At 47.0% G+C, this 24,288-nt stretch overlaps 1 protein-coding gene across 2 annotated transcripts in view; it reads right to left on the bottom strand.

Annotated features, from left to right (window-relative positions):
• KLF3 (KLF transcription factor 3) overlaps window positions 1-24,288 on the bottom strand; it is a 115,801-nt gene that overhangs the window by 35,132 nt on the left and 56,381 nt on the right. For both annotated transcript variants that reach the window (XM_069631810.1, XM_069631811.1), the window contains exon 3: window positions 21,007-21,099. In XM_069631810.1, coding sequence (XP_069487911.1) covers window positions 21,007-21,063 — 57 coding nt within the window. In that variant the 5' untranslated portion in view covers window positions 21,064-21,099. The remainder of the gene's footprint in view (window positions 1-21,006; window positions 21,100-24,288) is intronic.

Consider the following 24,288-nt stretch of genomic DNA (forward strand, 5'->3'; position numbering starts at 1 on the left):
TTTATTTTTATTTTCATTTTCGCATATACATGACAATTAGAGCAGAAAATTAGGCAAACATAGCATTAACATTACCAGAATGTAAACACGATTCCCAATAACAAAATATCTAAATAATAACCCCTACAAAGCAAGCTTCGGGTCTATGTGTCAGTGTGGAGAGATCCAGCACGTGATATACCGGCCTCACCATGCTGACAGTCCGCGGCTCCACCTCCTCTTTAACTTTACCCAAAACTCCCCCCATCCCGTTAAGGAAATGATTGTTCACACCTCTCAAGGAGGGGAAATATTCCGAAGAAACTGACACTGATGATACACATGGTCCTTATCTCTAACAAATGCAATGGAAGTTGCCCAAGTTTCCAGATATTGTCAGACAAGATTGCTGAAATCTTCTTCATGGCCAATGTTTCCCATATCTCTATCCACTAGCACGGCAACGGGGGACCCGCAGAAGTCTTTCAAAAATGGTACCATCGTCAAATGGGCGGTATTCAGCAGCCGGGTTGTCAAAGCTGCCCAATGCCGCCACAGTGGGGAAGCTTCATCCCCGTCCACACTGCCCAAAACTATCACTAGGGGGTCCCATGGGAGTTAAGATGCCAGTGATGTCCCTGATCCTCGCTAGGATTTCCTTCCAGTTGGTCTGAATTACTGGGCACTGCCACCACATGTGGCCCCTGTTGCCCACCTCCCCGAACCCTCTCCAGCAGCGCTATGGGGTTTTCTGGAAATATCTTATGTAGTCTATATGGTGTCATATACCATTTATGGCACACCTTATATGAAGGTTCCCATATCGTCGTACAGCTAGAGCTCCTCTGCACACGCCTGTATATTCTTTCCCAAGTCTCTGTTGGGATCAAGATCCCTAAGTCCGACACCCATTTCGCCATATAGGGATCAATCGTGGTGTTATCTTCTAGGTCCAGGAGTTTATAACAATGCAAAACGGTTTCACTATCAGACCCCACTGATGCCAATAATTCAGATTAGTCTTGTTCCAATTCTTGGATTCCTGCCAACCCAAACAATCTAATATGTGGGAAATTTGCGACGCTAGGAGGTAGCGATATATGTCCGGGGCGGCAGAACCCCCTGTCCGGTTGCTCTCTGTAAGACCTTCTGTGGGACTCCGGGTTGTTTTTTGGACAAGATGTATTAAAATATTGCCCCTTGCATTTGCCTCACCACATTGGGTGCTATCGGTATTGGTGGGGCTTGGAACACGTATAGGAGTTTCCCGACCAGTGCTATTTTAACCCCTGCCATTCTCCCTAACCATGAGGTCTCCTGGAGGTTCCAAACCTCCAGCAATCCCATAGCGTTAGTCCATAATGCTGGGATATCATGTTGGTATAGCTCTCTGTATGTACGTGTAATCCGCACCCCCAAGATATTCCACTGACGATTCTGCCCATTTAAAAAGGGCATATGTCACTTATCCAGAAGAACTAAAGTATTTAACGTCATGGATTTAGCCATATTAATCTTGAAGTCTGAGAGGACCTCAAAGCGTGTAAGCGTTGCGATCAGGGTGGGGACTGAGGACTCTAGTCCTTCCAGAAACATCATCAGCATATATTGCCAGTTTATGAACTTTATCCCGGATCGTAATCCCTGTAACTGTGTCGCCTAGGTGTATATACTGAGCGAGGGGCTCCATGGCCAACGTAAAGATCAAGGGCGAGAGAGGACATCCCTGGCTAGTGCCCCGATGTAGTGGAATAGGGTCCAACCGCAGACCATTGATCCTCAGTCTAGTACATGGGCTCCAAAAATTAGCCATTATCACCTGTAGGAACCTCAGGCCCTGTCGAAAGGCTAATAGCGTGTGAGCCAAATACTCCCATTTTATACTGTCAAGTGCCTTATGCACGTCTAAAGCTAGCACCGCAAATTCACAACCCAATCCGTGAACCCATTTCTATCACATCCACCACCTTTTGAGTGTTATCATGAGTAATCCGACCCACGATCAAGCCGTATTGGTCTGCATTGACCAAATCTGGCAAAACTCATCGACTGGGATTTTTGAATAAATCTTAGCGTCTCCATTAAGGAGTGATATGGGGCAGTAAGCTGCACAATGCTCAAGAGAATTTCTCCAGATTTAATATGAAGATTGTGTAAAATTCTGCCATTGGGGGCGTAATTGAGCCCTTGTCCCCAAACATTTTAAACAGATAAGTCAGGTGATGTGCCAATTGACTGAAATGTTTTGAAGAATAAGTTAGAGAACCAGTCAGGTCCCAGGCACTTCCCCTCCCACGGGAATGATTTAATGACTTGCTCCACCTCCTCCAGCAGGATCGGGCCCTCCAATCCTCCCCATGTCACCCATGTCACCCATGGGACTCTTACGAAGGCAAACGGATGCTAAGAATTATCTGTCCTTGATGAGGTGAGGGTCTTATCCAGGAGCGGATCATAAACACAATTAAAGTCTGCCTCTCCCTAGGATAAATCCCCCCCTTGCAAAACTGCATTAATTTAGGGGTCAAGTCAGTGAAAAATATATCCGGATTATCATTCAGTGTATGAAGAGAGACCAGTGTGCAAGTATGGTTCCATAAGGAGCCCTTAACCATCAGGATTCTCCCCTCTGGGTCCCTCAAAATTGCCAATTTTTGAAATGGGATTCCTCTCGCTACCAGTATAGCCACCCCTTTTCTCTTTGTCCCACTTGTTGCAAAATATTGTACAGGGAAATATCTACTAAATAGCTTTTTTCTCATCCCCCTGGAGGAGAACTTGATGGGAGAATTGAGACCTCTAACATGGAGTGTTATCACTCTTGGGCTTCCCGGATCAGCCCGCATCCCCAGGTACCATCGCAAATACTAGAACCTCATGTACTCTACCACTCCAGCCCCGAGCACACGCAACAGACCGAGATTTGAAAAACAGCCCCGCAAATCTCAATAAATAATAAAGTAAAGAGCAAACAACAAATAAGAAAAGCATAAAGAACAGACCGACAGTGAGGATTCAAAAACATCGTTCCTCAAACCTGAGCCCTTGCAGCGTCGGCCCATTCCTACACTGCCATAGGGATCGTAATCTCAAACAACCCCATGTCCCTCCCAACCTAAAAACCGTATTATGTGCATATTAATTAGTGCATGCAATGGCGGGTGCACAGATGTGGACAAGGTCAAAATGCAGTCAATAACAGTGATTATTAACTGCATTTGAAGCATTCTTATTGGTTTAGAGGAGGCCAATAAGGACTAGAATTTTTTATTTTTATAGCACACAACAGCCCGTGGGCATCAGAGTGCTGTTACATAGGTAGGTACTTCCAGGCCCTAACAGATGTTCTTATTACCCATTGTAAAGGTAATACATTTTGGGAACCTCAGAAACAGCAAAATATGTGTTCATTGGTGCACTGTGAAATTGTGACTTTTAGGTCTCTGTGGAGGAACTTCGCCCACTGAGCTATTTTAAGGTCTTTGAAATGGAGTTTTGTCTTTTGGACTATACCATTGCTGATGGACACCGGGGTGAAACGGAAACGTTTAATTTAGTTATGACAACTTTCATGTAATCATTTTGGCATGAGCGCCACCATTTCATGATTGTGAAGGGAACATACACTGTTTTTTTAGAGTTTGACTCGTATCGAGCAATCAAAGGCGCGCTCTGAAAGTTCTTCACAGGTGCATTACATACAAGAGGCTTAAGCCTTATTTCAACAAACATGCGGTGCGGTTTGACCACACTGGCTAGGCAGGAACGCCGTGTATTGTTCGTCAACACGCAAACATTTCCTCACCTCTGGGTGAACTCTACCAGCATGAAAAAGCAAAAACAATACCGACTCCCAGATTACAGACCTGCGCCTGTCCCGGCCAGCCAGCTTCAGACGGCGTCCCTCGTAAAACGAAGCGCAGACGTTTCTTAAATAAAGCAGAGTAGCAAGAAATAATAAAACAAATACCGACCAGGTATTCAAAGGCCCTCATGTAATAATGTATGAGCGTGCAGTGTTAAAACACTGGCAGAACGAGGCCGCGGTACAGTGGCAGAAGGTGCTTAAAAACAACGCGGCGCCCAAAGAGGCCTGTGAGCAGATTCTAATGAACATTCTCGCACTACAGGGGTCTCCCAGGTGTCTCTGTAGGTTGGGACGGGATCCTTCGGCTGGCATTCTGGCAACTAAAGGAGATATAGTTATTTTATGGGGGCATTTTCTTCGGCATGGTGCCACGGGCCAGTCCAAATCGTGTTGCCTACTGTGCGCTTCTAAAGCATACAGCAGCCTATAAGGTACTAGTGAAAGGTTAAAGCAGATGTCCTATCAAATGCCCCTTTTATTGTACTGGAAAGCAACCGCATGTTAATTCAAAAAATAGTTTACTACTGGACTTTTAAGACACACAACAAAAGACACTTGTGTGTAATGGCACCTACTGACAAGCGCAAGCAGCACGTTGTTGTGAGTAATGTAACACAGGATTTGAAATGCCACACAAAAAGCCAACCATGTGTGCATGTTTAACACTAACCAAAGTGTATTGGAGCCGTTGTTTCCTTTGATGTCCTGAAACATTAAGTTGCTAAATGGGGTGTGCAATGTTTGCGCATGCAGATTCGCCCAATGCAACGTGAATCACTTTAACAGTCCCATTTTCCGGGAGACTTGAGAAGTACACTTCACTGCGTCACAGTGAGAGCCAATAGCTTCACCATGTTTTAAAGAGCACATGCCATAGTACTCGATGAACCACTGCATGAAGATGAAAGAGGTGGCCCTGCCAGGATCTCAACACATATGTGCCCGTCTTCTCTTCTACCACACGAGTGAGATGCATGCACAGGAACAGAAGCAGGCGAACATTCTAGAGACGATGCAGTAACAACTACTATCCGATGCTCTCACCTAACATCACCACTTCATGTAGACTGCTGCTTCTTAAAGATATGTGATGTTATCTTGCATGTGCATGCCGCCCCTTGCCATGGATTACGGCATTAGAGCGCGTCGTGACTGTCAGAGAGGCAAAGAAGGAGTATGCTAGAATATTCAGTAGTGGTAAGGAGGCGCGAAGACAGGTAGATATGCTAAAGCAGTGCTCTCAAATCATGTCCTCCAAGTTCCCTCATTTGGAGCACAGCCATTTTGCATTCCTATAACCTAATAAATGCAGGACTCCATGTACCACAATGCAACATGTTAGCCTAAAGCCAGCACTGGTTTATTACTTCACATGGCACAATTTGCATCTGCACAAAGTACTTTACGGTTTACAACTTTCAGACTGACACACAACCCAGAATAGCGGGTGTGACAGTAACTCGTATGTAGTCAATGTTCGAAAAGTATCTTGGCAACATACATAATGTGAATACCATTTGTGAATTCACAAATAGAGCTGCTAAAAGCCCTTCCACCAGAGGCGTTGCTGGGGGAGTGGCGGGGGGGGTCTGAGGGGGCTATAGCCCCTGGTCTTTTGGTTGTAGCCCCGGATAGATGCTCAGTGGCTACAAGCAAAAGGCTATAGCCAGCCCCGAGTCCCGCCATTAGCTTAGCCCCTGCTCTTCCCGGCTGAGGATAGTCGCAGTTATCGCGGGCCTTTAGTTGTCATTGTCCAGCAGCAGGAGCTTGTAGCAGAGGCCCCCGCGTCTTCATTTGTTGAATCTTGACCACACGGGCCAGGCAGACTAAAAACAGGACAGAGGCAGCGAAGCAGCTCCTCTGACAATCGGCAGAGCAGAGATGTGGCCGCGTGATAAAAGGTCACCCGTGGAACCGGAACCCGAGCCCTTTGGTTCGAATTCCAAGTTCAGAGCCAAATGGTGTGATCCCGATATTCAACTCTCTGCAACTAAAGAGACTAGACATTTTCAGATAAGTGTCCTGAGAACTTCGTGTCAGCCATGGCAACATCATTATAGAGGGATGATGGTGGGTAGGTTATGGAAAATAATAAGCCTGCAACAAGTCACTGAAAAAGATCAGCCATGCACGCGGCCGAAAGAACAGAGTTACGCGAGAGCTCCCCAGCCACCAGGAACAGATTCCTTTCTTTTTGAACCACCTACGATTTAGCGCAGAAAACATCTCGCTGAAGGGTGGAGCTTTTGTTTAAAAGATTCTCTGACACGCACTGCAAATAGCCAACGCCATAGCAACCTGGCGCCAAGGTCTGTGAGTGACCCTTTCGGCTTCCACAAACACTGTTGGCAGGAGGTGCAACCGCACGCACGCAGGAATGAGCCGCTTTTCCAAGAGCCTCGCTTCCAGCGGCGGAGAGAATGCTTACTCCGCACTTTCCCCTTTCTGTAACATTTTCCTGCTCCTCTGAGGGACGGGGAGCTGGCATGAAGCCCCTTCTGTACTCCTAGATTGCATGGTGTATTCAGTGCTTTAAGTGGGATGGGAAAGCGAAGGGGGTGGGGGCTTCTGGCAAGAAGGCGTGACCTAGAATGTGTGGGCGTGGCCTAATGGGTCAGGGCCAGGCTTCCTGTTCTAAATTGGAATGGTAGCGATAGTTGTAGATAATCTGTATGTTCTTCTCACTGCTGGCCCAAAATGGGCTCAGCTGTGACAGTGCTATGCTTAATGTTAAGCATCAGTTCAGGGTTTCTCTCTCACTTCCATTTTTCAAAATTCAGGGATCGAAATTAAATATGGCTAGGCAGGAGTCAAACGCAGTTCCTGGGTATCCAGCATTAACTAATGACCAGGAGCTACCACTGTGGAATAGGGAGCTAGTACTTAGAGCTCTGCACATCTAACTTCCACATAAGATGCGAAGATATAATTCTGTCAATTATGACCACTTATGCTTTAAATGCCATGCAGATGTGTTTGAATGGTATCCCAAATGCAGATTTAATGTCACCTAGGTTTGTTTGTTCATTATCAAATGGCCTGGTTGAGCCAAAAGGTAGCTCCTGGTAGCTGTTGGTGACAAGCTAACCAGGCTCCTCTAGGTCCTATCCAGGAGCTAAATTGTTCTCTATGCCTTCTTGCCGCTTTTTTCCCTTTTCTCTCTCTTTATCGATTTTCTCTCTCCCTTTCTGCTGCCCTTTTCCTCCTACGCCTCCCTTACCACACCTCTTCCCCTGTGATTGGCTCACCTCTGTGGAGGCTTACTGTCCTCGCTGGTTTCTTGGCAATGACACCGTTTGTTCTGCAGCAGGCCCGTATAAGTGGGTCCTGCTGCTCTGTCCTTTGTGCAGGTGAGGGACACTCCCCACTGCAGCCCTTTACATCCTCGCTCTTTGCCGCTTTTTTTTTCTCCCTCATCTCTCTCCCTTTGCCGATTTTCCATCTGCCTTTCTTCAACTTTTTTCTCTTTCTCCCTTTACCAATTTTACCTCTGCCTCTCTGACGCTTTTATAAAAATCTTTTCTCTCTCTACCAATTTTCCCTCTGCCTTTCTGCCGCTTTTCTCTATCTTTTCTCTCTCTCTACCAATTTTCCCTCTGCCTTTCTACTGCTTTTTTATATCTTTTCTCTCTCTACCGATATTCCCTCGGCCATTCTGCTGCTTTTTTCTCTTTTCTCTGTCTGATTTTCCCTCTGTTTTTCTGTTGCTTTTTTCCTCTTTTCTCTCGCTCTCTTTACTGATTTTCACTCTTCCTTTCTGTCGCTTGTTCCTCCTCTCACCCACCGCTGCCTTTAACTGTTTTCCTCCCTTCCCCTTCTTGCCCCCCCTCCCCTGTGATTGGCTCAACTCTGCGGAGGCCGTCCTCTTAACAGAGGGAACCAGGGCAGCTTCACCTGGCCAGCCATTGGCTAAGGGCAGCTCCCTAATGAGCAGCTCCAGTCAGTGTTTGCCCGTGTTTGCTTGGAATGCCTGACGCAGACGACCTACAGCGACTGATGAGTTAAGTGTGGTGTGGGCGGGGAGTACAGCCATTACTGTACTCCAGTAAAACCCCCCTACTCTTATTACACAATATCTTATACCACATGCATCCAGCCTAATTGTGCAAGTTAGCCATATTTTGCATCTAGCCTGAAATAAATCGCACTTGGTTGGATCGTCGCGGGTAGGAAATGTCTCAGACTTAGGTGGATTTTTGGGGTGTAAGAAATGTGTTGCTCTTAACTAACTGTACTAAAACTGACCATTCTGTATGGTCACCCTCAAACTCTGAACAAACATAGCCATACCTCTACCGCACACACTTCACAATACCCAACATCAAACTAAGCCATGCACAACCATACCTCAACATCACATGATGACTACCAACCAAAAACGCACCAACGCTCAGTGACTGGTTTCTCCGAACTGAAGCTGCCACCAGCACATCCAAACTCCCTTGCTCATCTCCTTCTCAATACCATGAACAAACCCAACCCTCCTTCCACTGCAGATCTGGTACAGACTTGATTACATTAACATCTGTAAAGGCACAAGGGCTCAACTCCGATAGTCATTGGCATCAGAGCGTAACTCAAGCACCAGGGGAGTTACATTCTCAAATTAAGGTTTGACATTGTTTCCATCCATTTTGTATGTCTGAAACTCACACTGTTGGAACTTGTGAAAGAAATTTGAATAAGTCCTTGTAATTTGTTTAGAATATAGCCTAAAGAACACTGACCGGGTCTTTGTAGGACTATGAAGACACAGTGAGCCCTCCTCTCCATTTGTTTCCTAATTGTGATGCTGACCCCCTTCCAGCAGAGATCATATACCTTGCACGAGACAGCCAGCGCAGCGTTGAGGCTCACTGAACTTTAAAGGGACTGATTTACAAATGTACAGTTTTACCTGTGTACTCTGCGCCATGCTTGATTTGTGGAAGAGGTAATCACAAAGCACAGTGCACCACACATATGCAAAAAAAGCCAGTTAGAAAAAAATCTAGATAAAGTAGATATGAGCATGGATGTGCACCTACGTTTCAATCTGCAACATTACGTATTCCTAAACGCATACATTACTGAAGGGAGGGATAACAGATCACAAAACCTATGGTGTGAACGGCCGTTTTCTAATTTCTATATATGTATTTAAATACAGGTTGCCCCGTTCGACCAACATTGTTACAACAATTACACCAATTATAACATATGTTCTCACTTTTACTTGCATGCAAACAGTATGGGAGTGAGATAATAGTGCCAAGACCATCCCGACACCCAAGAAGGCAGATAGAATGACTATTGGGCAGTTGAAAAACATGCATCACCCTCTACTATGACTCCCCTGGCAATAGCTTGGCAATAGCCACTTGTGGAGATATCTGCAGGTAGATTATATGGGGGCAATGCCATGGTGGAGCCGACCACTGTCTTGGGTGGGACTAGAAGGCACGACGCAGCTCTCGGCTGATGGTAAAGGTGTGCTACAACAAGAACCTTTCAAATTTACAGATCTATCACCTGTGTTCAGTTTAATGACATGATGTCGGTTTCACCTTCCTAAAAAAGACATGTGCCGAAAACATTCTTCCAGCTAAAATAATACTAGAAAATTCTGACATATTCGCTCCTACACTGCCTAAAATTATTAACACCTCCTTCAGGGACCAGTCAGTCCCTCAAGCCATAAAAGGTGTCACTAACTCCCGTGATAAAAAAGCCAGGTCTAGTTCCAAGAGACCCAAGTAATCTCAGACCAATCACGAACTGCAATTTCCTACTGAAAGTTATGGATAGGGTAGCCACAGTACAACTAGAGGCACAGACAGAAGTCTCAGACTCACTCCACCGACAACAGTCAGGGTTTAGACCGGCACACAGTACTGAACCGGCCATGATAGACCTTCAGACAAAGATGCTCAGCATCATGGACAAGGGAAAGGCAGGTCTCCTTATCCTGTTGGCTCTCAGTGCGGCATTTGATTTACTAGACCATAATCTGCTTGAAGTAGCACTGGGCAAAATGGCAAATTGCTCACCAGCAGCAAAGACATGGACAATGTCCTTCCTAAAAAACAGGACCTCTTGAGTCTACTGGGGAGACACATTTTCCATGGAAAGAGAGACTCTCTGCAGGTTACCTCAGGGTGCCAGCATGTCACCCTTACTTTTCAATCTTTACATCAGATATCTATGCTACGTATTAGATCATGTAAATATGTTCTTTACTAATTACGCTGACGATACACAGCTAGTGCTAGAACTTAGTGGGGACCACAAAAAAAGACAATGACAACCTACTCAGGATATACAATATCATCGAACAGTGGATGGACTCAAACTGGATGTGCCTGAATGGCAAGAAAACTGAGTTGATGGTCTTTGGGTCCCCTCAGGCCAGAAACTCACTCTTTCCAGATTACATCTCTTTCGAGATTGAAGACACAAATATTAAAGTACTCGATAAGGTGAAAACTCTAGGTATGATGATGGAAGCATCCCTAGGAGCCGAAGCTCAGTCACAATACATAAAAAAAATGTAATTACTACCTAAGACTTCTGAAATCCATCAGACCATATCTTTCCACGAGCAACTGTGCTACCGTGGCCAGGGCAACTATTCTATCCTGCCTAGATTACGGTTATCATCCAAAACAATGCCGTCAGGATTATCAAATGCTGATCAAAATCCAACCACATCAGCAAATCCAGGAAGGAGCTGCATTGGCTCAAAGTAGAAAGCAGAACCCACTTCAAGGCCCTCACACTAGCTCATAGATGAATTCATGGGAAGGCACCAGGCTACCTGAAATCCAAAATATATACATATGATCCGAGCCGCAATTTAAGATCAGCGGATCAAAACAGGATTGCGGTAGCTACATACAAACGCAAACTGGGACTGGGCAAATCCTTCCCGATCATCACAGCAGGCATCTGGAATAATCTGCCTAACATAAGGAAAGAACCAAACTACCTTCGCTTTCGTAAATTGGTGAAGACACATCTTTACAACTGCTTAAAAGACACTGCTGATTCCTAAACTCTCCATATGGAGTCTGTCTCGTCACTTTTTTGTTTGTCCCTTGTGTTCCTGTATCTGGGCCAGAGACTTGCGAGTTACCGGCGCAATAGAAATGAATAAGCCCTCAAACGCACAGTGGCAAAGGACACAAGCCTGTCCTACCCATATCAATATACCACCCCCACGATGCAGTGAAAGGCTGAACTGCTCTTCTCAGCTTTTAGATGACTCACACCTCTCAATGGTTAGCTTCTCTTGGAGAACAAAAGCATCTGAATTGAGGTGAAAGATGGATCTAATGCACCAAAGGCAGGAGTAATAGACATCCAGTTTCCTTTTCTTAGAGGAAGAGGAGAGGTTGGCAGCACAGTGCGTTAATGCACCTACTGCAACAATCTATGTGTATGAAGCCTTTAGGCCACACATCCATTTCCTGGTGAGATACTGAAGTACTCTCTTTTCCGACGCCAGAGTGCATAAATCAAAGGCAGAAATGATAATGGGCATGCCGGCATTTGAAGGTAAATTGGACATTGGGTGATTACTTCTGCCCACACTCCCCCACAAAAAATGGGTTGAGGCTGGCTGCACCACTGACAATATGCATACATACTTGACGTTATTCCTCCGCTTCCTTCTCAAAGCTACACTCTTCTCATGTGGGTAGCATTGAAGAGGGGCTGACTGTGAGGAAAGAAGTCAATGTCTTCTCCGGAGCACTGGCGGCATTGGGGAGGAGCTAGCCACAGAAGAAGAAACAAATCTATTTCTCCCATGTGGATATCTTTCATATCCAGTGAATATTCCCAGTTGTCAGGATGGGAATCCAAATGAATCATTTGGTAGCAGTGACAAGGAAGAAAACTGCATCAGATTGCATAGCCAACCTATCAATCTCATTCAAGTCCATTTGCCTCTTAACCAATGAGGTTTCAGCCATACGCTCTGCTCCTGAAAGATATCTTCAGATCAGATTCTATAAGCAGAAAGTGCCAGAGTGTATCGAGAAGCCTGAACAGGGGAGATGTGTTGGTCACAAGTCCATCTATGAAAGACACCAAGACTGGAGAACTAGAGTTACAGGTAACTGCTTTGTTCTACGCATTGGATGTTTCATAGGTTCACATGCTTTGACTAAATTCAAGAGCAGTATTTATCTAAACATGTACTGCACGTCTGAGAAGGGTTGGTGGTATGCTAAGACTTATGTTATTTAAAGAGGTTTTGCAGCCGTCCGTGTACAACCCTTGCTTCTCTTCGCGCTTGGACATACTGCATGGTACTGCATGGTCAGGTATGCAGTGTTTTGCATGGAACCACGCTGCAAATGCCCTGTAGTGGAATTCCTGCCAATGATCTCGTTGAATGGGCACAATTGGTCTGTCTCAGGGGCTGAAAAGCTTTCTTGTGAGTGATGTAAGGCGATGCTTGATGTGACCGTCTCCACTAGTTCTACTCGAAAATGGGTATAACATGGTTTGCTGCTCCAAAAGACAGAAACAATGGAGCAGACTTTCTAAAGTCTTCAGTCCTTTTAATGTAATATTTAAAGGCGCACTTCACATCCAGCATGTGCCCCATCCAGACTTATGGTTCATAGAATATATAGGCAGCAATGCTTCCTCATTCGGATGGAATTCAACATGCACATTCAGTAAAACATTGGGATTGGTTCGCAAAAGCACATTATTTAGAAAATATTTGCGGTCTCGCTCATTGACTGCAAATGCCTTAATCTCTCCTATACACCTTGTGTCTCCTAGAAACAAACTGCCCGTCATCCCTGTGCATGAGCGGCAAGGGCAGATTGACCCACTAACCTTGACAGGGTGGCATTGATGTTGAATTCCCAGGAAGGACTGATTTTCCTTACCAGTGGGAGGGTAAGAAAGGGACCCTCTAAAGATTCTACAACAATAATTTCAGAAAAATCAGAATGCAGCAGAGCCTGTTCTAGTTTATCTGGTTGGGGTTTGGTAGGCCGCTTTGCTGATAGCCGGTATCTAAAATAAACTTCTGCAAAATTCCACAGACTCAAGGCGTTTTCTTGTTATCTGCACAGTCTGGGGAGTGGAGGCATGACTGACACCGTACCTTGATAGATGCAATACATAAGAATCTGGTGAGAAAGGGTGTGGAATGGATGCAAGCAAGTCTGTGTACAGCACATACAAAATCTTTTCAATTTCAGTACTTCGGTTCTATATGTGAAGGAGGCCTAAACTGCACGGAGAATATGCCAGTACAGAGGCAAGTCTAAACGTCGGAACACGGCAAACTCTGGTGGATCCTAATGTCAGAACTCTGCCCGTTCAGGCGTTGGGGTGGGCTCTGTGGCAGATGGACAATGTCTGAAAGCCACACTTGTCTAGCCCAAGCCAACGTAAGGGAATAGTTTCTTACCTGTAACTCCATTTCTCCAGCATTGGTATCTTTCATGGATTCACATGCTTAGAATATTCCCCGTCGACAGACTGGGAACCCTCGGTAAGCTTATAAAGCCTTTTCCCGTAGGAAAACGTTAGACACTTTTGTGTCCTATCCACGTCGTTTTGGGCCGCGCACGCACGCCCCACTAGGACGTAGTGGTATAAATGCCACGCCCCGCGGCTCCCTTCAGATTTCGACCCCTCCAAAATGGAACGGGGTGAAACAAAAAACTACAAGATGATTGCATTTTGGGGAGGCCAGAGGGCGCATGTGAATCCATGAAAGATACCAATGCTGGAGAAATGGAGTTACAGGTAAGAAACTATTCCCTTCTCCAGCATTGGATCTTTCATGGATTCACATGCTTAGAATAGAATGCACAGCAGTGAACTTGAAAACAATGGAGGAGGTGTAAATGCAATCCAGCACCCACCCCATCCTGCAAAAGGCGAATCATGATCACATAAGATTCGAAATTAACAACATGCAACAGTACTACACTGAGTAATATTTATATAAGCCAAAAAAAAGCATACAAAAAACACACGCGTTTACCTCCATGCGTATATTCGTACATATATGCATATACAAATACATATCCAAACAAGCATAGACCCTTCTCAAAGAGAAAGGGCTTACCTTATTGAAAAAGATGTCGCAAGACTTCTCGTCCCATTTGAATCTCGTCCGCATGCTGTCGTTCGAGGCAGTAGTGGCGGGTGAATGTATGGGGCACGGACCATGCTGCCGCCCTGCAAATGTCTGTCAGTGGAACCCCCGCTCACAACGCCGTCGACGACAAAGTCGCCCCGGTCAAGTGAGCTCTCGGACGTCCTTGTAGCGGTTTTCCCGCTTTTGAGTGACAGAAGGCAATCGTCGACGAGACCCATCGGGCCAGTCCTTGTTTTGAAATTGCCTTCCCCTTTGCCGAAGGCCCATATGCAACGAAGAGTTGCTGCGTAGATCGAAGTTGTTGAGTTCGATGAAGGTAACATTTTAGAGCTCTTGACATCTAGGGTATGCAAGACCTTTTCCACAGCTGATGAGGGAGTCGCGAAGAAGGTGGGCAGGACAATGGACGAATGTTTATGATAAGTCATAGGAACTTTCGGGATGAAGCAAGGACTCGTTGACAAGATCACTTTGTCTTTGAAAATTCTGAGATATGGAGGGTCTATGACCAATGCCTGTAACTCTGAGACCCGTCTAGCCGATGTTATGGGTATTAGAAAAGCCACTTTCCATGATAAAAACTTCATGGACGACGTGGCCATTGGCTCAAAGGGTGGTTTCATTAACCCTGCAAGTACCATGTTAAGGCTCCACGTCGGTGGAAAACGCTTAACCGGGGGAAACGTCCGGAATAAACCTCTCATGAAGTGTTTCACTTACCTGTCACTAAACAAGTGCGTTGATTTCCTCCCTCTTGTGAACCTAGAGATGGCCGCCAGGTGAACCTTTAGTGATGAAAAAGACACACCACTCTTCGCCAAATGTAGTAGATACGGGAGAAGCTGTTCCGGAGTAACCCTCAGGAGGTTCCACTCCTGCCTGTCCTTGGCACCACACACAGAATCTCCTCCACTTACACCTGTAGGACTTGTTGGTGGACGGGGCCCACGCAGCCTGTAATATCTTCCGACAGTCAGAGGGAATGTTCAAGGCACCAAATTCTGAAAAGTCAGGAGCCAAGCTGTGAGGTTGAGGCTGCTCGGTTTGTGATGCCACACCGTTCCTTCATCCCGGGACAAGAGGTTGGGCACCTTCGGGAATGTTATCGGGTGATCCGCTGACAGATGAAGCAGGCCTCGGCCAACACGGCGCTATCAGGATGACTCGGCACCTGTGCCTGCGTATCCACTGCAGAGTTCTCTGTATCAGAGGGAATGGAGGGAGGGCGTAGAGGAACTTGCCCGTCCACGGGAAGGAAAACGCTTCTCCCACCGAATCTTCCTATGGCCACCTGCTGGCGTACATCTCGCACTTCTTGTTTGCCTTCGTGGCGAAGAGATCCAGCGGAGGCCGCCCCCATTTCTCGAAGACCTTGGACAATTGATCGGTGTCTACTCGTGAATGTGGTCCATGTTTCTGCTGAGAGAGTCCGCCTGCTCATTCCTTACTCCTGGCAGGTGATGAGCTACGATGGATATATCGTGTTTTAGAGCCCAGTGCTACACCTTCTGAGCCTCGATGGAGAGGGTTCTGGATCGTGTGCCGCCTTGCTTCCTTAAGTAAAACATTGCCATGGTGTTGTCCATCAAAACTCTCATTGTGGATCCCCTGATGTGAGGCAGGAATGCCCTCAGGGCCCAGCGGACGGCTCTCAATTCCAGAACGTTGATGTGCAGGAGAGATTCCATCTAAGACCAATGGCCTTGTGTCTGCAGAGTGCCCATGTGGGCTCCCCAGCCAGTTAGGGACGCGTCTGTCACCACGGTGAACAGCAACTCCGGCTCCTGTAGGGGTACTCCTTTGGAAATATTCTGAACTCTCTTCCACCACCGAAGAGTTGATAGGAGCTCGTTGTCGTCGACGGTCAGCCTGTCTGACCAGAGGCCCTGAGCCTACATCCAACGATCCGCCAAAAACTGTTGCACTGGCCTCATGAAAAGGCAGCAGTTGGGCACCAGAGGAATGCAGGACGCCATAGCTCCCAGGATTGATGTATATTTTCTCACCGACAGTCTGGAATTGATTTTCAACTGACTCGCCAATCGACTGAGCCTGGTGATCCTGTCGAGGGATGGTCTGACTAACCCCAACTGGGTCTCGAACTGTGCACCCAGAAACACCAAGCTTTTGGACAGCGTTAACGAGGATTTTTCGAAGTTTATCGCAAACCCCAAACATTGCAAGAGGCTCATGGTGTCCTGTAGACTCCTGTGCGTCAACGCCGGGGAGGATCCCCTCACCAACCAGTCATCGAGATACGGGTATACATGGTGGCCTTGCCTTCTCAGCCAGGCTGCCACCGGAGCCAGGCATTTCGTGAACGTTCTGGGGGAAGATTTCAGTCCAAAGGGAAGAACTGAACTGGTAGTGAGTCCGCCCTACCACAACCCTTAGGTACTTCTTGTGTCGCTGACACATTGGTATGTGGAAGTACGCGTCCTGCAGGTCCAGAGATGCCAGAAAATCCCCTTCTTGAACTGACCTGATCACCTCCTGGAGCGTGAGCATCTTGAACTTTATGTTTTTCAACGACTTGTTTAGTTCGCGCAGGTCTAGGATGGGACGCCACTTTCCATTTGGCTTTTTCACCACAAAGTATCGGGAATAAACCCCTTGACCCGTCTGTGACGACGGGACCAGTTCTATAGCCCCTTTTTGTAGCATAAGTGCCACTTCCTGCAGCAACACGCTCAGATGGGATTGAGCTACACACGCCGATGGAATATGCGGAGGGTTGCTCTTGAATTGCATGGAATGTCCGTATTTTACAGTGTCCAACGCCCATTGATCTGTTATTAGCTCCCATTAGTTGATGTAACATGATACTCTGCCCCCCCAGAACGTTCCGATGCCCGTCATTGCTGGTCCTTGCTCTGTTTATCCCTCGTCGACGAGTAACCTGCTCTCTTCTTGGGGGCTTGGTAGCCCCGGCGACGTTTAGCCGCTTGCGAAGCTCGCCTGTATCCCTGAGAGGAATATGCTGGCCTACCAAAGGGTCGGTCCCTCGATGCTGAAAATCTGGAATTCCCTGATGCTCATCTGAAGGGACGAAAACACCGGAAATTCCGACCACTCTGGCGGGCCCCCAAGGAACACGCCGTGTCCGAGTCCTCCTTCATGCCCTTCAGGGCTTCGTCGACCTTCTCGCCGAAGAGAAGGTCTCCTTCAAAAGGCATATCCAGTACCTTGTACTGCATCTCCGGTCGGAAGTTGGTGCATTTTAGCCATGCCTGTCGTCGGAGAACTACGCCGTTGTTCACCTGCTTAAACCCCGACTCTGCAAGGTCTACTGCAATGTTAATGGCATGATTTGAAGCCTCCTCACCTTCCCTGACCAGCAATATAGCTCCTTTTCGATGTTCATCCGGAAGGTGTTCGAGTATAGGCGCCAACCGATGCCACATCTCCCTGTCGTATCTAGCAACTATGGCGAGAGAATTGGCCACCTTCACTGTGGTAGCACCTACCGACAGTACTTTTTTTCCGGACGCATCCTGCCGTCACTTTCCGCCACCGATACCACAGAGTCAGGCGTTGGTTGTGAGGAAAGGCACTTGCGAGTAGAGTTCGGGGCTTTGAATTTTTTCTCTAGGCGACCCTCCATCGCTGGCTCTGAGAAAGGGGGACGCATGGTTTGAAGACCTTCCTTCCACACATGATCCAGGATGGGCACTGAAAACACCGACCTTCTCCTTTTACCCATGTGGTCGAAAAGAAAACAGTCCTTCTTTTCTTCTTCTTCGGCCAGCCCGAATTCCATGCAAGCCCTGGCCATCAAGTTGTGAAATTATCCGATATCGTCTGGGGGAGACGGCTGAGCCGGGCTCCTCGGGGTTTCCAATTCTGCATCGGACTCCCAGGTCGGATCCCTGGAGGGGAAAAGAGAGACCACTGACGATGCTCTGCTGCCTGATTCCGAATCCAACAGTTCCCCTTCCTTGCGGCGTGGGGCCGAGAGATTTGCTTCCGGAGGCCCTGCCGCGGGGGTTGAAGGTGGTGGGCGGCGAGACGGGCCCGGCTCGTCGACGACCGACCTGGCCGGAGTTGTTCGAGGCAGTCTGTCATCCAGTGTCCTCAGCAGCGTTTGCAGCATGGACAAGACCTCCAATGATAAAAATGATTGCGGATTGAGCAGGGGGGGCAGAACCTGGAATGCTCCCGGAGAAAGGTGTGGTAACTTGTAACCCCAGGTCTGCAGGGGCAGCTATCCTTTCACCCTCGTCTCCCGAGGACACCGTCAAGGCCTCCTGCTGTGTAAGTGTGTCCGGCAAAAATGGGTCGTAGACCTCTGGACGCCAGGCCCCTTGCGGGGTATCCGTCGACAAAGCAATAGTCGGCCCCGTCGTCGACGTCATCGCCTGCAATCCAGGAACGGTTGATGTTAACTGCGTCAGTGGCAGATAAGTAGTTGACGACTGCCCAACCGTCGACGACGGTGGTGGTCGCGCAGGCTTATGCGTTGCTCCCGCCTTTTCTGAACTCGACCTGCGTTTCTCTGTCTCTCGACTCAAGGTCGATCTATGACGATCGCCCGAGGAGGATTTAGATTTTTCTTTGTCTTTCCTCGCTGAAGATGAGGATGAAGAGGCCTTCTTCGAAGAAGAGTCCCTGGAATGGCCTACCGACTATTCCTTGTCCACCAGTCGCGACTTCTTTACCGGGGTTCCGATGATGATGAGCGGCGCGGGGCCCCTGAAGATTTTGACACTGAGGCTGCGCTGTGTGTGGAACCCACTTCCGAAGGCGGGTATGCCCCAGCTCCGTCGTTCAACCATGCGACAAGTCTGCGACTCCGATCCTTAAGAGTCTTCAGGGAGAAGCCCTTACATATGTCGCACTTGTCAGCCGAGTGATGAGGGTGCAGACAGTAAATGCAGTCCATATGTCCGTCCCCCTCATAGACCTTCTTTAGTCCACACGTAGCGCACGGGCGGAACAGTGCTTTTCCCGACATTAGGAGAAAAAAACGCAACAGCACAACTTAACCAAGTAGAAAATACACGAGGTGTTCCCACTTTGGATACGGTTGAAATCTGAAGGGAGCCGCGGGGCGGGGCATTTATACCACTACGTCCTAGTGGGGCGTGCGTGCGCAGCCCAAAACGACGTAGATAGGACACAAAAGTGTCAAACGTTTTCCTACGGGAAAGGGCTTTATAAGCTTACCGAGGGTTCCCAGTCTGTCGACGGGGAATATTCTAAGCATGTGAATCCATGAAAGATCCACTGCTGGAGAATGAGGATTATCTGGTAAGGCTGCTGTCAAAGGTTGCTCAACACCCCCAGATGAAAAGTATTGACTAAAAGGTGAAAGCAGATATCTCCGACCAGGGAACCGAAAACGCCTTCCAGAGTGAGTCCTGTGCTGCTTGCGCAAGACTGCCATTTTCGGTATTGGCCAATGGCAGAGGCCCCCCCAACTCTGAAATGGCAGAAATTAGGTTCCTACCTGATACAGTGTGATAACGTTTTAATGTGTACTGCTGGTAAATGAATACTAAGGATTTCCAGACGTCCAACAGACAATATTCAAATCTATGTAATATTCAGTGCTGGAGAAGAGTACCACATCACTGCACTCTCCCAGCTTCCCGTGCCTCCCTGTTTCTTTTGTCACTGACAGTATGGGTGGAGAGGCTGGCAAAGGTGGAGGAGTGGACTGATGCGGCAACTCGACTTTCTGCTGCGTACCTTGCACCCAACTGGTGCCCCACTGCACATGGCTGTGAAGCAGGGAGATATGCACGGCAGGGGGAGCTCGTTTTCGCCTGCTGCCCACATCCTGTGAAATACTATCCAGCACAGCCTTGCAATGGCACCGGCTTATTGTTATGGTCTTCCCTTTCCATGATTTCATAGAAAGAAGACAGATCACAAGGCTGCCTCATTGCAAGGCAACCCTTAGATTGATTAACAGACTACTGTTTGCGCTGCTGGTAGACATGGATATGGCATGCTGAGGATGAGCACGCAAAATAACTGCCTGATGCATGCTAACCACATCCCATATCTATCAATATCAACAAGCATCTCAGCCACATCCCATATCTATCAATATCAACAAAAGGGTCGCAGAAAGAAGCCACATTTTAAAAAGGGTCGGATCCCGGTTCTACATTAAAAGCTGCACACTCTGGTAACTGGTTACGAGGTTGCAAAAACAATTTTTTATTTCAATAATTCACTGAAAACCCCATCTTTTACCGATTACGACTACACCTCAAAATCTTGCAAGCATAATCTTTCACTAGTCTGCTAACACAAAACTATATTGTAAGGCTAGCTTTTGGCACTTTTTCTCCCATACCTTCTTCCAGGAGAGCAGACTTGATTTTCCCATGGAGTGCCGGCGAGCAGATTTTTAGGAGGGCCCATTGAAAGTATAAGGACTTTTAGCAGATGGCTGGTCCCGGGTTGGGGACATGCCCGGGCTACAGAGCACTGCGTACTCCACGCCCCTACCTGCTTCCTCTGAGGGACAGTGCATTCTTTTTCAAGTCGTCAATTTACCTGCTGCATAGTGGAGGCCCCGTTCACCCCCCTCCCCCGACTTTATGGGCATAGGACCCACACTTCCCAGCTCTCCACCCACATCCACCAACTATCCATTCCAACATTTACTTACACTCGCCTTGCACATGGACGACTGGACAACTTCTTCCTCTCTGCAACAAATTTCTCCTCTAACTGCTCCCTTATGCCACCCACTTTCACCTTCTGGCCTATGAAACCCATCTGTCATGCATCTTCTGTCCTGGCACTCTCCCCACCCATTCCGGACACTGCTCGGAAGGCCTTCTGCAGCCATGCAGTGAGCTCCTCCAGGTACAGAATGGGTGAAATCAGAGGTGGTGGTGACACACTGGCACAGAGTGTCTGTCTGTCTGTCTGTCTGTCTGTCTGTCTCTCTCTCTCTCTCCCTCCCTCTCTCTCCCTCCCTCCCTCTCTCTCTCCCTCCCTCTCTCCCTCCCTCCCTCTCTCTCTCCCTCCCTCTCTCTCCCTCCCTCCCTCCCAGAGATGAGAAAGCTATCTGATCACTTACCACCGAGATGGGCTCCAAGGGCTCCTGCTTGATTGGAACGGGATCAAACATCATCATCTTCTATGAGGACACCACTGGCCGCCTTCTTCCTGACTAAAAACATAAAACAAGAATGGCTGTTTATGAGAAATGATTCACTGACACGTACAAGTCTCCCACATTAAACATGTTTATCAGTGTTGGACGAATCGTCAACTGAAACACCCGAATAATGATGCCAGAACAGCTTTTGCTGTAAAGGTAAACATAATCAGAGTATTTAAGATGAAAGAATGATTTTAAAAAGTGTTGTCAAGCCGACATACCAGCTATTTACAAAACATCTAAATGTGTTCTGGCTCCTGCAACAAACCACATGTACAGCGCTCGCCTCCAGGCGGGAAGAGCAACTATGCAATTTGCGTGGCTATCCAAGAGTACTGTAAAGACAGACCAGTAAAAAGCATTCTTCCCCCCCAACGCCCCCCAAGAGTCACAGGGGCTCATTTTGTTTGGGAACGTAAATGCCTGGACGGGACTGCTTACGTCTGCACTTACAGGCATGCAGGCCCCCTTTGGGCAATTTTCGTCATTTGCACTGCAGAGTGTAGGTGCGAAGTGTAAAGAGACGGTGGGAAGCCTCTTTAAACTTAACATCTGCACTGCAAATAAATGAAATGCTGTCTGCCGCATATGAATGGCAGGCGGCGTTTACAATGATTTCCTATGGAACCCGACTGTTTTTTTCTGGTGCAAAAAGCAGGCAGTTTTCATGGGAAATCATTCGTTTCATGCCAGCATGAAAATCTCATGCTGGAGTGAAACCAAGTTGTTTTTGAAGGCGGAGAGAAGTGGGAGGCGGAAACGCAACTCCCATTACACTCCCATCCTCTGCCTTCAAAAACAATACAAATCCCTTGGAGAGTGAATGGAGGTGTTAAAACTGGTGAAACTGTGTTATGCCTGTGTTTAACCTCTCCATTTACACTATAGGACTATGAAAATGTGCTCCATAGTAGATCATTTTCGTCATGAGTAGTTTCGCTGTGGGGAGTCATTTCGGGTTGACAGACATGTAAGCAGCTCCCTGCTGCCAAATGTTCGCCATTTGCACGGTGGATGACTTGCTTTAGAGGTAGGCATAAGTTGGCCACCTAACAGAAGATATCCGTTCATAATCCCACCCCGTATAGAAAGTATACTTAGATGTTTCCCTTGAGCCTATCATAACCCTTTGTAGGTTTTTCTCATTTGCCACGTAATGTGACATTACGTATGACACGTTTTTAGTATATAAATGTGTTATGTGAAATGAACTGAGAGCTCGAGCGAACGTCCATTGATGTCCGTTGTAACTCTCCGTTTTATACAATTGTTATTAAAACAGCAAAACTTTGCCATCTTCCTGCGTTGGTTCGATTATTTGGTGTCAAGAGTTCTTCTGCATCCCATCCATTGCATGCATGCTTCCCAAAGGACTCTAAGCTCAGAGTTGTAGTCCAAAAATCTGGAGAGCCAAAGGATGCAGACCCCTGCACTAGAGACAACATTCCTCATCACAAGGAATGCCTCAGCTTTTCTGGATACTTGTAACCACTTAAAACAGATTTGTAACAATAAAAAAACACTTCAAAATACATTCTCAGAATCAAGGCAAAGCAAGTAGATACTCTTTAGAGGTGCTCCATAACGCTTCCTACACACTGAGGTGACTTCACTAACTAGGACAGTAAAGGCATTTATATATCACTTTTGAGGTCGGTAGAAAGGAAAGGTTAGAGGAAGGAAAAGGTTAAACAGGTTCTCTGAGTATGTGAGCATTTCGCATCTTCCAATGAAGTCTAGATAAAAACCTTTCCCAGCAATATAATTTAAACCAATGTATCAGCTAAGAGGGACAGTAAGAATCAAAGTCAATGGAACAGAAGAATCTGCAGGGTGCCAGGACAGCCAAAGTCAATTGGAGCAAAGTATATGGAGCTGAGGCACTTCTTAGATAGCAAATGTCTTGCACAATGTTAGAGTTTGTCGAAGCTGTTACACTTGTGAAAGTTAGAGCTACAATCAACTCTAGAAAATGCAGCTACTGCAAGTCTCAACTGAGAAAAGCAAGCTACAGACTATGAGGTAAGTACCCCAAAGTCAGAACAGTACTTTTGGTTAGAAGAGGAAAATGGGAGGGTTTAGCGATAGATTTATCTTTCTGCGCTGCAGGAGTCTGAAGTTGTGCATCAGCGTCAGGACTTGCTTCTGGTTGTGCAGAAAAACATAATCTTCACCCAACTCATCTAATGTGACAAATGAAGGGTTTTGCTTAGGTGGTGACAAGGTCAACCTTTTAGAATCTGTATCCATTTGTAGGGACTAAGTGCCAAGGTCGAGTATGCTCATCCTTTTTACATAGACTTGTGTAATAGCCTGGCAGTAAAAGGATTGATTCAGTTCTTTTCCCAAAATCCACATTTTCTTCAACTGTTTCTTCCATAATTTCATCAATGGTGAAAAACTCACCCATGTTAAATGGGAACAGCTTGTGATCTTCGAGACTCGCAGAGCTATTGTACACGTGTATATGCCGCCTTTTGACCTGCACTTCGCACTCTGCCGTGCAAAGTGACTAAAAGCTGGCTGGCATGCTTGCATGCCAGACAGTATTTACTTTTAATTGTGAGTGCTACTTGCCATATTTGCATGTCGAACACCGGTTAATTTTCACTGCTTTCCATGCAAACATGGTAAGCAGTGTTCTCAATTACAAAAACGCTGTCCGACATGCAAGCACGTACAATGGATTACTACGGGATCCGCCTGCTTTATTCATTCCATAGGGATCCCCAGCATTTGCAAAGGCATGAAAATCCACGCCGGCGCAAATCCTGCAGCATCTGTATGGCAGAGAGGAAGGTGGCGGAAAGGAAACGCAAGTTGCGTTCCACCCCTTCTCTCCCCCATACAAATGATTGAAAATGTGACGTGGCACGACTGGAAGGCGTTAAAGCCTTAATTAAGGCCGTACTGAAGGATTTTACACCTTCCATTCACGTTACGCAACAATAAATGAGCTCCATATTTTGGGTGAGGTAGGTATGGATTATTGGCTGGCTTTCGAAACTTCTCTTATAGAGCATTTGATTTTTATTTTATTTTTTGACAAAAATCAGTATGCTGAGCACCACTCAGGAAAACAATAGGCCTCTAGAATAGCGGCACGATCCTTGCTGAACAGTTCAGTAGACCAATTCTAAAAGGGTGTCATGGTTCGCACGCACTTTCCTTCCTTCCGCTGGTGCACATGATCACACC

Source organism: Ambystoma mexicanum, chromosome 6q (assembly GCF_040938575.1).
Source record: "Ambystoma mexicanum isolate Mex_15411 chromosome 6q, UKY_AmexF1_1, whole genome shotgun sequence".
NCBI classification, from domain to species: Eukaryota; Metazoa; Chordata; class Amphibia; order Caudata; family Ambystomatidae; genus Ambystoma; species Ambystoma mexicanum.